The sequence below is a fragment of the Stylophora pistillata genome, chromosome 8 (assembly GCF_964205215.1).
Source record: "Stylophora pistillata chromosome 8, jaStyPist1.2, whole genome shotgun sequence".
NCBI classification, from domain to species: Eukaryota; Metazoa; Cnidaria; class Anthozoa; order Scleractinia; family Pocilloporidae; genus Stylophora; species Stylophora pistillata.
Genome location: NC_142526.1, coordinates 23,475,616 through 23,488,604, shown reverse-complemented (window position 1 = coordinate 23,488,604; position 12,989 = coordinate 23,475,616). Strand labels below are relative to the sequence as shown.

Genomic DNA, 12,989 nt, shown 5'->3' with positions numbered 1-12,989 from the left:
TATTTTGATAAATATATTATTTTTTTGTTTCTTAGCACAGTTTCATATTTCTCACAATGACAACTCATTCAGTAATAAAGAACACAGAACAGAGGCACTTGTATCAGGAATACCTTTAGAAAATCAATCTTGTCCTGTAGCTTATCTGAGCTGGGCACCCAGTAACTTAGATAATGCAGCAAAGCTTTATGCACACTCCTAACTATAGCCATATGTTGTGGTACTTCAGTGCCACCAATGTAATGGCACACCACAAAGCATAAAATGGTTGAATTCATTGCACTGTGAATCATATCTGAGATGACACAATTCATGTACTTTGCTATACAACCTGAGGAAAAAAGAGGCACAATTATGCCTTTCACTCCCGGGATCTTATTAGAAATTCTCCTCACTCAGGGTTCGACACTAACTTTTCAACTTACTAGCCAAGTGGCTCGTGACAACTTAGGTGTTAGGACAATTTCAGTTTGTTTACTAGCCAAACTGGCTAGCGGAAATCGAAAACCACTAGCCAAAACTGAATTTCAACTAGTCTGTGGCTAGTTAGCTACCGTAAGTGTCGAGCCCTGTTACTCTCTGCTGTAGGATTCTTATGATGTTACTCTGAAGAATTTGGTATTGGATCAACTAATAATCCCCTTACTGATATTTTTCTTTATTCTCATCACTTGTCTGCTTGATATGGTATTGATATTGTAAGGAGAAATTCTGTCTTGGTCTCTTGGTCGTTCATAGGAGTTAAAGGTTAAGATCAGAAATATTGAAGAAGCAGTAGATGTGGACTTGTTATAGTTTCATCTAGAAAAATATAGAAAAGCTAACAAAGAAGTGAGCATTTACGTATAGAATTTAGTATCAGAGAGGTACTGATTCAATCCCTGTCCAAACCTGAATTTTTTGACAGATTTCTCATTGTACAATGAATTACTTACAGTTAAACTGGGAAGATCAGTGAGTGACTTGGTACCATTTCCACAGGTCAAGCATATGATTTATTTCATTATTATACCTTCATGACTAGTCAAACCAGGACTTACCTAAAGTAAGCGCCTCTGCTTTTTCAGCTGGTTTGGTGGCATCAGAGATCATCTGACAATATCGCTTCAATGCTCCAACAAGTACAAGACTCACAGGAAGACTGAAAGAAAATAGGTTTACTTGAATTACTGAGAAACTCAGAAAATTGTTAACACCAGAAATATTCCTGGAAAGTGATTCTGTCAAGGGAAATAAGCTGATCAGGGTAGAGAAACCTTAGCTGCATACAGTAGCCCTAATTACCGGTGCAGTTTGTGGTTTTGTCGTCTGATTGGTTGTCTTCGTTGCTGTTTCTGTAACAAGTTCTTTTTACAGGATAAGGTTGTTAGCCTTAAGCCTAACCTCCATGTCTGGAGGGCAGAGGGTGCCCGAAAACAACTTGGCGCAGGACTGTAGAGAAGAGACTAAGGGAGCTCAATTACAGCTGGAGCACCATTGAAAAACTGGCTAAGGATAGGCAGGGTTGGAAGGATTTCGTTGCTGCCCTATAGTTATAGTTTAGTTTAGTTTAGTTTATAGTTTATTTAGCTTTGCCAACCGGCAGGGACACCGCAACAGCTTGCACCAATTACTGTGGGCCCAGTAAACCCACCCATCCCACCCCAGGGGAGGACATCTATCACACAGTAATCTCGCGCGTGGGAAATTAACGTCTCCTACTCCCAACCCTGCAGGAGACGGGACCTCCATTTATTCATCCCTATCCGAGAAGACTAGAATATCTAACCATTTCTTGATGTTATAGAAAGGTAGCAAATTCTTCTCAATTATTTGTAAGACCTTGAGTGTTGGTCCGGCCAGGGCTCGAACCCTCGACCTCCCACACAACAGTCCAGCGCACTATCCATTGGGCTAACTGGGTGGTGGTTGAAGTGTGCCACACAGGCATTATGGGCCGGAAGTAAGTAAGGTCTGCTGATATGTATTACATACAATTTTATGCTATTTTTGTCATTTTGATTATCCATTCCTTGTTTTTACCAGTCCAAATCAAGAAGACAGAAGGCTGAAAAAGAGCTATGGTATTATCATCTTGCTCATATGTCTCACTATAAGCTGAGCTACAGGTAAGAGAAAAGATGACCTTGGAAACATTTGATGCGGTTAATTTTTTTACCCTTGGTTCAAATTAATTTTCCTGGTACATTTTTAAGTTATTATCATACAATACATATACTACATCTGTATCTTGCCACAAGAAAAAAAAAAAAAAAAAACCAACAAAAACAAAACAAAAACAGACAAAACGAACAAAGGAAAATAAGAGCTATTACACAGTCATAACCAAATGATCAAGTTAAAAAACACCTTTATAAGAGCCAAAGAGTAAACTGTTTTTAAATAACTTTTTTTTAAATCAAAGGAATCTAGTCAAACCTTGAATCAGAAGACCGAGTCCACTCTGTCAAGTCCAAACTAAACTGCACAGCACTTGCCTCATGTGAAACTGCTTCAGCTTGCAAGTCGATTACAGCGTCTGAGTACAAGTATGGCTCAGTAACTACTGCGGTAAATACTTCATCTAGAAACCTCAAAAGTGTCTCCATGTGTCCTTCAAACTGACTGTGACACAGATGACTCAGCCAAACTTTCACCTCATTTGCATGGGGCAGGCCATTCAGAAGTCCAGTCTCACTGAGGAGCTTCAAAAAAGACAAAAATACAATTAATCATCACATGCATCAAATTTTTAACTTCATTAAATCCTGATTCAGAAGTTTCTATCAATTCTTTCATGGCACCATCTCATAATTTTCAATCAATGACAGACAGACAGTCAGTCAGTCTAGCTATTGGCCATCAGACAGTCAGTCAGTCTAGCTATTGACCATCAGACAGTCAGTCAGTCTAGCTATTGGCTATCAGACAGTCAGTCAATCTAGCTATTGGCTATCAGACAGTCAGTCTGTCTAGCTATTGGCTATCAGACAATCAGTCAGTCTAGCTATTGGCTATCAGACAGTCAGTCAGTCTAGCTATTGGCTATCAGACAGTCAGTCAGTCTAGTTATTGGCTAACAGACAGTCAGTCAGTCTAGCTATTGGCTATCAGACAGTCAGTCAGTCTAGCTATTGGCTATCAGACAGTCTGTCTAGCTATTGGCTATCAGACAGTCAGTCAGTCTAGCTATTGGCTGTCAGACAGTCAGTCTGTCTAGCTATTGGCTATCAGACAGTCTGTCTAGCTATTGGCTATCAGACAGTCAGTCAGTCTAGCTATTGGCTATCAGACAGCCAGTCTGTCTAGCTATTGGCTATCAGACAGTCAGTCAGTCTAGTTATTGGCTATCAGACAGTCAGTCAGTCTAGCTATTGGCTATCAGACAGTCAGTCAGTCTAGCTATTGGCTATCAGAGTCTGTCTAGCTATTGGCTATCAGACAGTCAGTCAGTCTAGCTATTGGCTGTCAGACAGTCAGTCTGTCTAGCTATTGGCTATCAGACAGTCTGTCTAGCTATTGGCTATCAGACAGTCTGTCTAGCTATTGGCTATCAGACAGTCAGTCAGTCTAGCTATTGGCTATCAGACAGTCAGTCTGTCTAGCTATTGGCTATCAGACAGTCAGTCAGTCTAGTTATTGGCTATCAGACAGTCAGTCTAGCTATTGGCTATCAGACAGTCAGTCAGTCTAGCTATTGGCTATCAGACAGTCTGTCTAGCTATTGGCTATAAGACAGTCAGTCAGTCTAGCTATTGGCTATCAGACAGTCTGTCTAGCTATTGGCTATTAGACAGTCAGTCAGTCTAACTATTGGCTATCAGACAGTCAGTCTGTCTCTACACTGTGTATAAGCTATTGAGAGTATCACATTACTTACTTCACCATATATGCAGTTGTATACTCGTGGTACATGAAAACTTTTCAAAGAGGACTGAGATTTTCTTTATCCCACCTTCACTACCAACAGATTTTGTTCAATAGAGAATCTTTTAAATTACTTTGTGAATTTTCGTTTCTATTCATTTCACATTCACATGCTAACCTTCTGCACAAGCTGCTGCGCATCTGTTTTTAAATTTTCATTCCTTGCTGATGTGTACAAGGTAAGTATTGAGTAAAGAAAGGATGTTGAGCTTTTTCCCTTCTGACAAGACAAAATTAAAAAGCATACATGAAATGAAGAAACGAACTTTAAACAAAAGTCAATGGGATTCACTAATTACAAATCAAGCCTAACACTCTGGTTACAACCTGTGCTGCATGCAGCCCCGTCACCTTACATGACATTTATTTTAAACTCTCCCTACTGGACAAGACTGAAATGGAATCCAAATGGCAAACTACACTACTGCACCATCCCCTGACTTTTGCTGCTTCACATTGCTCAAATGTTTTGGAAAAAATTCAATATTAGATGCAAAGTGAGGAACAAAGCCCACTGACCCTAGGGTTGCTTGAAACAGTTAGAAGCATAACCTAACCTAGGCTAGGAGTACATTTTTTAATTTTGTTTTTTTTTTAGCCTTGGAACATTTAACCACTTGCTAGATCAAATTGACTTGGCCATTTCAATTGACAGAAATAGAAAGATAGAGCACAGCAGCTTCATAAAAAGTTCAAGAAAAATAATTAACATTTTGCAACAAAACACCGACCTGTTGAAACCACTTTAAGCTACCATATGGTGCATGGAGCAAGATCTGTAGAGTTAATTGCTGTGCAATGACTGGCAATGTTGTTTCCTGTTGTCCTGACAACAACTTTTTCAGGTCAAAGTTGATATGAGAAAGGAGTGAAGGACTTAACAGCTGAAAGCCATGGATTATCTTTAGACTTTGAGCAAGAAGGATTGTTGGACTTGCCATTTCTGAAAATTAAAAGCACAGTATTGTAATGATGAACCAATTGCTGTCTTAGCCCTTTGTAACTCCAAAGATCTCATTGCTAGTTCTCTCCTCTGGCTAGCACACATTTCCTTGTAAACGAGTTATGAGAATTTGGTGTTAAGTCAAGATAACAACTCCTACCTGATAAGTTTGAGTATTCTCATTACCTGTTTGCTGGATTATGTAAGGATATTTTAAAGAGAAGTTACATGTTAATCACTTCTGGGAGTTAAAAGGTTAAATTATAGTAAGTAAGCATTCAACCAGGGCAAAGGAAACATTTTACGTTTTCTATTTGTGATGATGAATTATTAGAAAAAGCTAAGAGGATGCTAACCCGAGTGGGATAGTGTAATTAGCAATGGACTTGCAACACATTCCTGTGGGAAAGAGATGTACTCCTTGCCCCATCATTATGGGAACACTGAGACACTTCATCTGGAGGATCCTCTACACTTGCATTAGAAAAACCTAAGAGGATGCTAACCTGAGTGGGATAGTGTAATTAGCAATGGACTTGCAACACATTCCTGTGGGAAAGAGATGTACTCCTTGCCCCATCATTATGGGAACACTGAGACACTTCATCTCGACGATCCTCTACACTTGCATTAGAAAAACCTAAGAGGATGCTAACCTGAGTGGGATAGTGTAATTAGCAATGGACTTGCAACACATTCCTGTGGGAAAGAGATGTACTCCTTGCCCCATCATTATGGGAACACTGAGACACTTCATCTCGACGATCCTCTACACTTGCATTAGAAAAACCTAAGAGGATGCTAACCTGAGTGGGATAGTGTAATTAGCAATGGACTTGCAACACATTCCTGTGGGAAAGAGATGTACTCCTTGCCCCATCATTATGGGAACACTGAGACACTTCATCTGGAGGATCCTCTACACTTGCATTAGAAAAACCTAAGAGGATGCTAACCTGAGTGGGATAGTGTAATTAGCAATGGACTTGCAACACAGTCCTGTGGGAAAGAGATGTACTCCTTGCCCCATCATTATGGGAACACTGAGACACTTCATCTCGACGATCCTCTACACTTGCAGGCATGACTTCACTAGACATCACTTTTTTCACCGCAGTAAAAAGCAAGTCGATGATCACAAACAACACAAACCTTCTCCTTGTGAATCTCCTTTTGCTTTACCACTAACAAGGTTCTGCCTCAGTGAGATGAAAGTGTTTACATCAGGTAATGCCTTAACAACCTCTTCTCTGAACTGTTGCACTAATGAAGCATCTGTTGTGTTGGCCAGGTCCTCTGCAGTATCATCACTGGAGGCCAAACACTGCACAGCATCCTGTGCTCTGTCCAAGATTACTATTACCAGTGACAATGTTGTGTGCTTCACTAGATAACTTGCATGCTATTGACAAACAGACATAAAAAACATTGAAATTAGGGCACAATACAAAAAGAGTATATATTTTATCAACAAACAGTAAATAAATGTTGAGGAGGCCAGGAAGGCTAGCTTACCTGTATATATACACTGTTCAGTGGTGGAATACATAATTATCAAAACCCCTTTAATGTCAGTAATTCAAAGTTGGATATCCCTGGCTCCTTATTTTATCCTGCATTTTCTATTTCTGCTTTCTACACCTGTATGTTGCACTAACACCTTTTTCTTTTTCGATTGACATGGTTAAAGGAAATGGATTAGCCAAGAGCCTTTTTATGACATTCTGAAATATTAAAGCCAGCAGGTAGGTGTGAAACTTGGCAAATCGAAAATGCAAAATAATGAACCTACCTGAACACCACGACTCAAACTTGTACGGCTTATTCCAACAGGAGCTACCATGTTTATCAAGGATGGCAATGTTTCTTTTGTCATCTTCACACCAGACTTCTCCACCATTAGTGAAGGTTGTGGCAGTGCTATGTAAACCTAACATGGAAGGAAACAGCGACATTCTAAAAAAATCTGTCATCATTGCTAAGGCAATTAAAGCTTGTGGCATTATTATATATCAGATTAAATCCAATAGGAAATCCAGATGGCTCATAACCTTGATCTTGAATAGAAAACTTGTAACTGCTTGTAATAAGTAAAGTCCGCACTCGAGTCTACTGGCCCACCCAGCCGGACCTTGTCCCGGTTTCCTTAACATGAAGAGGCTAGGAGTATAACTACTCCCTCCCTGGATGGGAACCCCACCCATTACAAGGTTACCCCCTGCATTTCATCAGGTTTTCCTGACAATTTGCCGCTACCTATGCATACTCCTGGGTAAAGAGGCACTGTAAGAGTAAAGTGTTCGGCCAAAGAACACAACTCATGGACCCAGCAAGGTCTCCAACCAGGACCTCTCAACCTGTAGTCCAGTGCACTGACCACTGGGCCACTGTGTCTCTACCTCTGCTTGTCTGACAACACAATCAAAAATGGCTGAGGAAGACGGGAGAGTGGCTGAGGAAGTAGTCATAGGTGACTATCAGGGCACTGGCTGCCAATCAAATTGGATGAAAAGAGAACGTAGAAGCTTTTTTATGCCTGGCCTACAAGTCCAGAGACACTTGCAGATGCAGATATACATGATAATTGTATTGACCATCAGTAGGCAGGAGTTTCATTAAGGGCCGGGCACCGGCCAAATTGACCGGTTGTAAGGATGGTTTTGCCCACCTGGTTTAACAATCTGGAGGAAGGTTTCTCTTATAAAGAAGTTTAGTTCAAAAAGTTTTGCCCACCTGTGAAAACCAGTTGCCCTCCTGCTGAAAAAATTAATGAAACCCCTGAGTAGGACTCTTCCCACAACATATTTTAGTAAGGATTGTTTCTCACCTTTGTCAACAGGTTCATGTTTGCAATCCACTGCATAGAAAGCCTTGGTTCATATGTTGCTGTCAAACTGGACAAAAAGGGCCTCACAACATCATGGCAACAACACAACACAGTTATCACAAGTTCTTGGACAAGTACATCTGTTGTTTCTGAGGATAAGGTTTGAAGGAACCTTAACAACACTGGATTATTACTCCTGCAAAAAGAATTGTCATCTTTAGACATTATTGACAGCAATTGATTATCACAGGGTGAACATCAAAACTGGTTATCAACAGACATGAAAAACCAAAAAGTCACGGAATACCCATACTTATAAAAATGTTAAGAGAAAGAAAGGTTGACCAAAGCTAAGGTACATGTACATGTATTAACCCCTCAACCCCAAGGAGTGACTCGCATCTAATTTCTCCTTACAATATCACCCCTGAATCACACGTTTAGGTCATGAGAATCAAGGAAATGATCATCAACTAAAGCAGCTCAGCACCCTAGGAAGTGTAGCAAGAACAGTATAGAGAATATGGAAGCTGATGTTACTGTGTAAAGGATCAACTGACAAAGAGTAGAACTATAAATGCCAGTAATTGTAAAAAAAAAAAAAAAAAAAAAATTACTGTCAGTAACAGTAGATGTTATTTTAACAAACCAGTACTGGTTACATGTATGCTGCAAGTTTTAGGCTGATTTCTATTTCTTTAGATCTGACATGTACATGCACAGCTCTAGATCAAAGGGTGGTAAATTATCAATGCATAGAACCATATAAGCATATAACCATATCATTAAGCCTGATTCACATCTTTTTAGAGCATGAGCCACTGACAAGGGTCCTCAAATCAGAAAATTTGAAAATTTGTGTACTCTACCTGGTGGAAAATGCCCCAGTCACATTGGAAAAACAAATTCCAAACTTGAAAGACCCACATACTTTCAACAAAAGGTCATGTACTTTTTGCCGCACTGTTGGATCTGAGGTCTGTTCCTCACTGCTATTTTCTTCTGTATCCTTTGTGTACTGATAAAGATTTGCCAATTGTGAAAGGACATGGGAATTGAAGAACTGCACTTTGGTTTTCTTTGTAATCCCAGAATTGTGTACCACCTTAAAAGATAGAGAAAATTAATTGTTTAAAAACCAGAACTATTTACAACTTGTTAAATGCGAATGTAAGCTGTGTATGATAGTTACTCAGTCATTTGGCTTCCTCAACTTATCCCGGTTCGTGTAACAGAAAGTGACTATAGATACTTAAGAATCACATCATTTGTGCTGCAGTACTCCTCATAAATGCGATATTATAATGACAAGTAACAGCCCAACAAGTTGTTTGGCTTCCTTGACAGTCCGTAGGTACCCATTTACATTTGTAAACTCAAGAGTGGGGAGAGGAGAGGTTGGGGCTATCACTAAGTTTTGAAGAAGCCGTTACTTTGTAATATTTGGTCGAGTGTGAAGTGACAGCAATCAATATTTCACCTGTAACATCAAGTGATCTCAGCTGTAATAGGTGTGCATGAAGGTGTTACAGGTTAGGACCTTATTGACAGCCCCAGAAGACAAGTGTTTAGTGACAGTGTCTTGCTCAAAAAGAGAGCACAATGATCTGCCAAAACTCAAACATGAATGTCTTAGTCTCACTACCAAAAGAAAACTGGATGCTTTAATTTCCATTTTCAACTTGAGGTTACTACTGGTAATTTTACAAAAAAATAGCTAGCTATCATGTTTATTAAATTTTGATGATGATACAGGCTGCCATGATGGCCACTTACTCTTCCTTGCAGGGTGGACAACACAATATGAACTATCTCCGGTTTATCAAGAGACAGACCTTTCAATACTGACTGAAGAAATCCTGATTTTGAAGATAAAAAAAGAAAAAGAATAAATTGATCACAGAGTGGATTTCACTAAAGGATGTAATATTAATGTGTCTAGGTTTTAAAGTGTATGACCGGTATAATGTATAAATTTACTGTATTCAACTGCAAAAACAATTTTTAACTTTAATCAAATCTATAGATTTTAAAATTATTCTGAAATCTCCCTTTAAGCTGTATATTTTTCCTCGTAAATTAGGAGAGAATCGGTGTCATTCAATCAGAGCACTGAATGATACAATTCTCTATTCTCCCCACATGCTGGATACTTTCATTGGTAACATGGTTGGGAGAAGTTGCATTTTAATCATTTCTAAAAGTTATCTTAAGGATTACTGGTAATACCTCACTTCAAAAACATTCTCTTTTTCAAAATATATGTACCATCTTCCCTTTTGGAATGAATATACACCTATTCAACACCACCCTGAAAATAACTGGTATACAGTTACAAATAAATACCTTTTACTTCTAGGATTTGTTTCATGACAGCCAAGTCACCAAACATCAGAAATGAGAGACAAAAGTATATAAAACAAGTCCTCACATCTTGCACTGACTGAAAAGAAAATTATTGTACAAAATATTCAAACTGTATATATAAATTTTATTACTAGACTAAGGTAACACACCACTTTTTTTTATCATGTTTCATTTATCCATTCTATTGTATTCATTTGTAATTTATCTTCTGTTTAAATACCTGAAAACTAGCTTGCATAAACCAGTATGTATGTACATATGTATGAATGCAGTATGTATATATGTATGCATGCTTTATATGTTTTCTTAAAAATAAAATGTATCTAAACTCAAGAGGTAAAATATCATTCATTTGTAATTGGGAACTAATTCATCTGTGGAATAGCTAATGCATCTAATTGCGATTTCATCATTTAAAGAAAAGACAACCTTTTGGCCCCCGAAAAGTGCTAGTTTCTGCCTCAAAATGTGCAGAATTGCATCTAAGTTGGTAACAAAAGAATTTCCAAAACTTTTCCAGGGGAACACACCTTTGGAGCACCTTTTGGGGGTAGTTCGTCTTCAAACCTTGCACTAAGAGTTTTACTGCAACAATTCCAGATATCCTCCCCTGGCCTTGGCCAGTAAATAAAACCCACAATCATATAGATTAATTTCAACCGTACAATGACTTACATTACTGTCACGTTTGTTGGGTAGTGCCCCAAGAGACTTCAAAGTAAAGTCAAACGAGCTTTGAACTTCTCTTGCAGCAGATGAACCTTGTGTGACCATAGCAGTGATTAGTTTTAATGCAGCCTTTATAACTTCAGGAGGATTCCCTGGGTTAAGGCATGAATACAACAACTTCATGTGACCCTGTAGAACACGTTGTACTATTGACACTCCCAGTCTATTAGCAAGTTGGCTTTCCTCTGCAGTATAGAGCAAAATACTCTCCAAAATCTCCATACAGGTTTGGATCTACAAGGAAAATGGTCCCAAAAGAATGATATGAAACATTCAGCATTTACTATTAAAGTCTCAAAAATGTTTTAAAATTACCTTGTATTAGACATCATGTGATTTTCAAGTACTACCATTAAGTCCTCCTTAGAAGATAACCCAGACAGTCAATTGGCAAGAAGCATTCTCAGACAATACAAATTTACATTTTTGGGGCATGCAGATGATAAAACTAAAAAACTCTACCAATATTAGCAGACACTTTCTCTGATAATTCTCTGTCCTCAGCCTCTCATGGCTTTCCAGAAATAACACTCCTAGCTTCACTGTCAATCAGATTTTGAGAGGCTGGCACCTCTGTAAGCTTCATGTTGTACAACTTACAGTGCAGCTCAAAGATAGAGGGACCAAACTATATGCATTAAATTTGTATCAAAGGAGTCTAAGACCGGACACAGACTAGTCTTTACAGACAAACAGATGCATCTAACTGTAGACTTGTCTGCCTAATTAATATGAGCTTTTCTCTATTATCTAGTTGATATAATATTATCAGACTTCTAGAGAACATTGATCAAGTATTACAATTGTTACACATTGAACTTATCATGAAAACTCTGATTGGTCCAAAGCATACTGTCAAAATACGATAGCATTTAAAGTTGACACAATGATCCTGATATCTGCGGCAGACATTGGGTTATTGTGTCAAGTTAAAAGTCTGTCTAGTTTCCAAGCCCCTTGTCCTTGTAGTGTTATCAAACAGTTGCAAACTCAGAGAGAAGTGTCTTCTTTTACAGATTGTCTAAAAAAATGTATAAAACAATTAATGAATTTGGTTTGTGCAAGATATCATGAATTATTAAAAACTGGATCATTGGATAATGCAATTCAAGACTTTTTATTGGCTTAGCCATTATGGTATATGAGCCAATATACCATAATCCAATATCTGTACATTGTAACATCCGGTTTCTTCTTACAAAATAAAGTCGAGAAGATTGGTCTAATATCTTGGGAGCGTTTTTTCTTAATAAAACAATTATTCCACTCGCACATGTTGGATATGAGATTATTATAGCCAACTTGGCACTATGTGCCATCTATCATCTCATGTCCAACGCACACTCATGGAATAATTGTAAGTTATTAATAAAACCTCATGACTGCATTATCTGCCAAAACTGAAGGCTGAGGCAGATGACTTAGATCACTGCATTGATAATTGATGATATCATGCTCAACCTCGTCCAATAATTGCTTATTAGCTGGACTAATTGTTAGACATTGCTTATTATATTAGCATAATTTTAGTACACAAATAGGCTAGTACCTCGAGCTTGGAAAGAGCATGTTGGCCTCTCTCTAAAATGGTGAAAATTTCTTGAAACTCTCCTCCTTCCTTAATGATATCTCCAACAGATTCTTTGGCTTCTGATTCTTTAAGGGCATTCTGAAGTTTTTTTAGACCTTGCAAATCAACAGATAATATCACTGGTTGTAAGAATTATTGTGCTTGTGTTAAGGGTGACATTTATGGTATGTCATATACAGTACAAGTATTTCCCAAGAGCCACCCTCCCTAACAATTTTGTTCTAAATTTAAGATTGCAGTTCCTTGCAGAATCAGAATGACTACTTGATTCACGGCAGGGGAAATGACATTGAATTTTTTTTATAAAGGAAATGGTAGAGAAAATTATAAAGCTATTACGAGTCTAGGAAAATGTGTATCACATTGATAACAAAATTCGCCTCAGCCAAGCTCCACAGAAGTGGAGATGTTGAGTTTTGAGTGATTTCAGGTTAAATATTAATCCAATGCAGGAAATAATAATCTGTGTTTTTCTTTGATTAAGGAAAGTAGATATGCGATTCAAATTAGTCTAAAACCAATAGTAATACACTAGCTGGCCGGCACTTATCTACAAGTACTCTTCAACGTGAATCGATTCAGTTATGGCCTCATTGTTAACGTTGGCTCTGAAGTAACGACAAAAC

The 12,989-nt window shown here is 38.3% G+C and overlaps 1 protein-coding gene across 4 annotated transcripts in view; it reads right to left on the bottom strand.

Moving 5' to 3' along the window:
* Nucleotides 1–12,989, bottom strand: part of LOC111335571 (nucleolar pre-ribosomal-associated protein 1) — a 34,947-nt gene that overhangs the window by 21,420 nt on the left and 538 nt on the right. For all 4 annotated transcript variants that reach the window (XR_015990861.1, XM_088730895.1, XM_088730896.1 and 1 more), the window contains exons 2-14: nucleotides 12,322–12,458; nucleotides 10,719–11,006; nucleotides 10,023–10,119; nucleotides 9,453–9,535; nucleotides 8,546–8,781; nucleotides 7,677–7,872; nucleotides 6,642–6,779; nucleotides 6,002–6,251; nucleotides 4,638–4,849; nucleotides 4,025–4,126; nucleotides 2,419–2,684; nucleotides 1,041–1,141; nucleotides 114–331 (exon numbers count right to left, since the gene is read on the bottom strand). Coding sequence is in view for 3 of the 4 variants with exons in the window: in XM_088730895.1 (XP_088587021.1) it covers nucleotides 114–331; nucleotides 1,041–1,141; nucleotides 2,419–2,684; nucleotides 4,025–4,126; nucleotides 4,638–4,849; nucleotides 6,002–6,251; nucleotides 6,642–6,779; nucleotides 7,677–7,872; nucleotides 8,546–8,781; nucleotides 9,453–9,535; nucleotides 10,023–10,119; nucleotides 10,719–11,006; nucleotides 12,322–12,458 (2,324 nt within the window). In the remaining variant the exon portion in view is untranslated. The remainder of the gene's footprint in view (nucleotides 1–113; nucleotides 332–1,040; nucleotides 1,142–2,418; nucleotides 2,685–4,024; nucleotides 4,127–4,637; nucleotides 4,850–6,001; nucleotides 6,252–6,641; nucleotides 6,780–7,676; nucleotides 7,873–8,545; nucleotides 8,782–9,452; nucleotides 9,536–10,022; nucleotides 10,120–10,718; nucleotides 11,007–12,321; nucleotides 12,459–12,989) is intronic.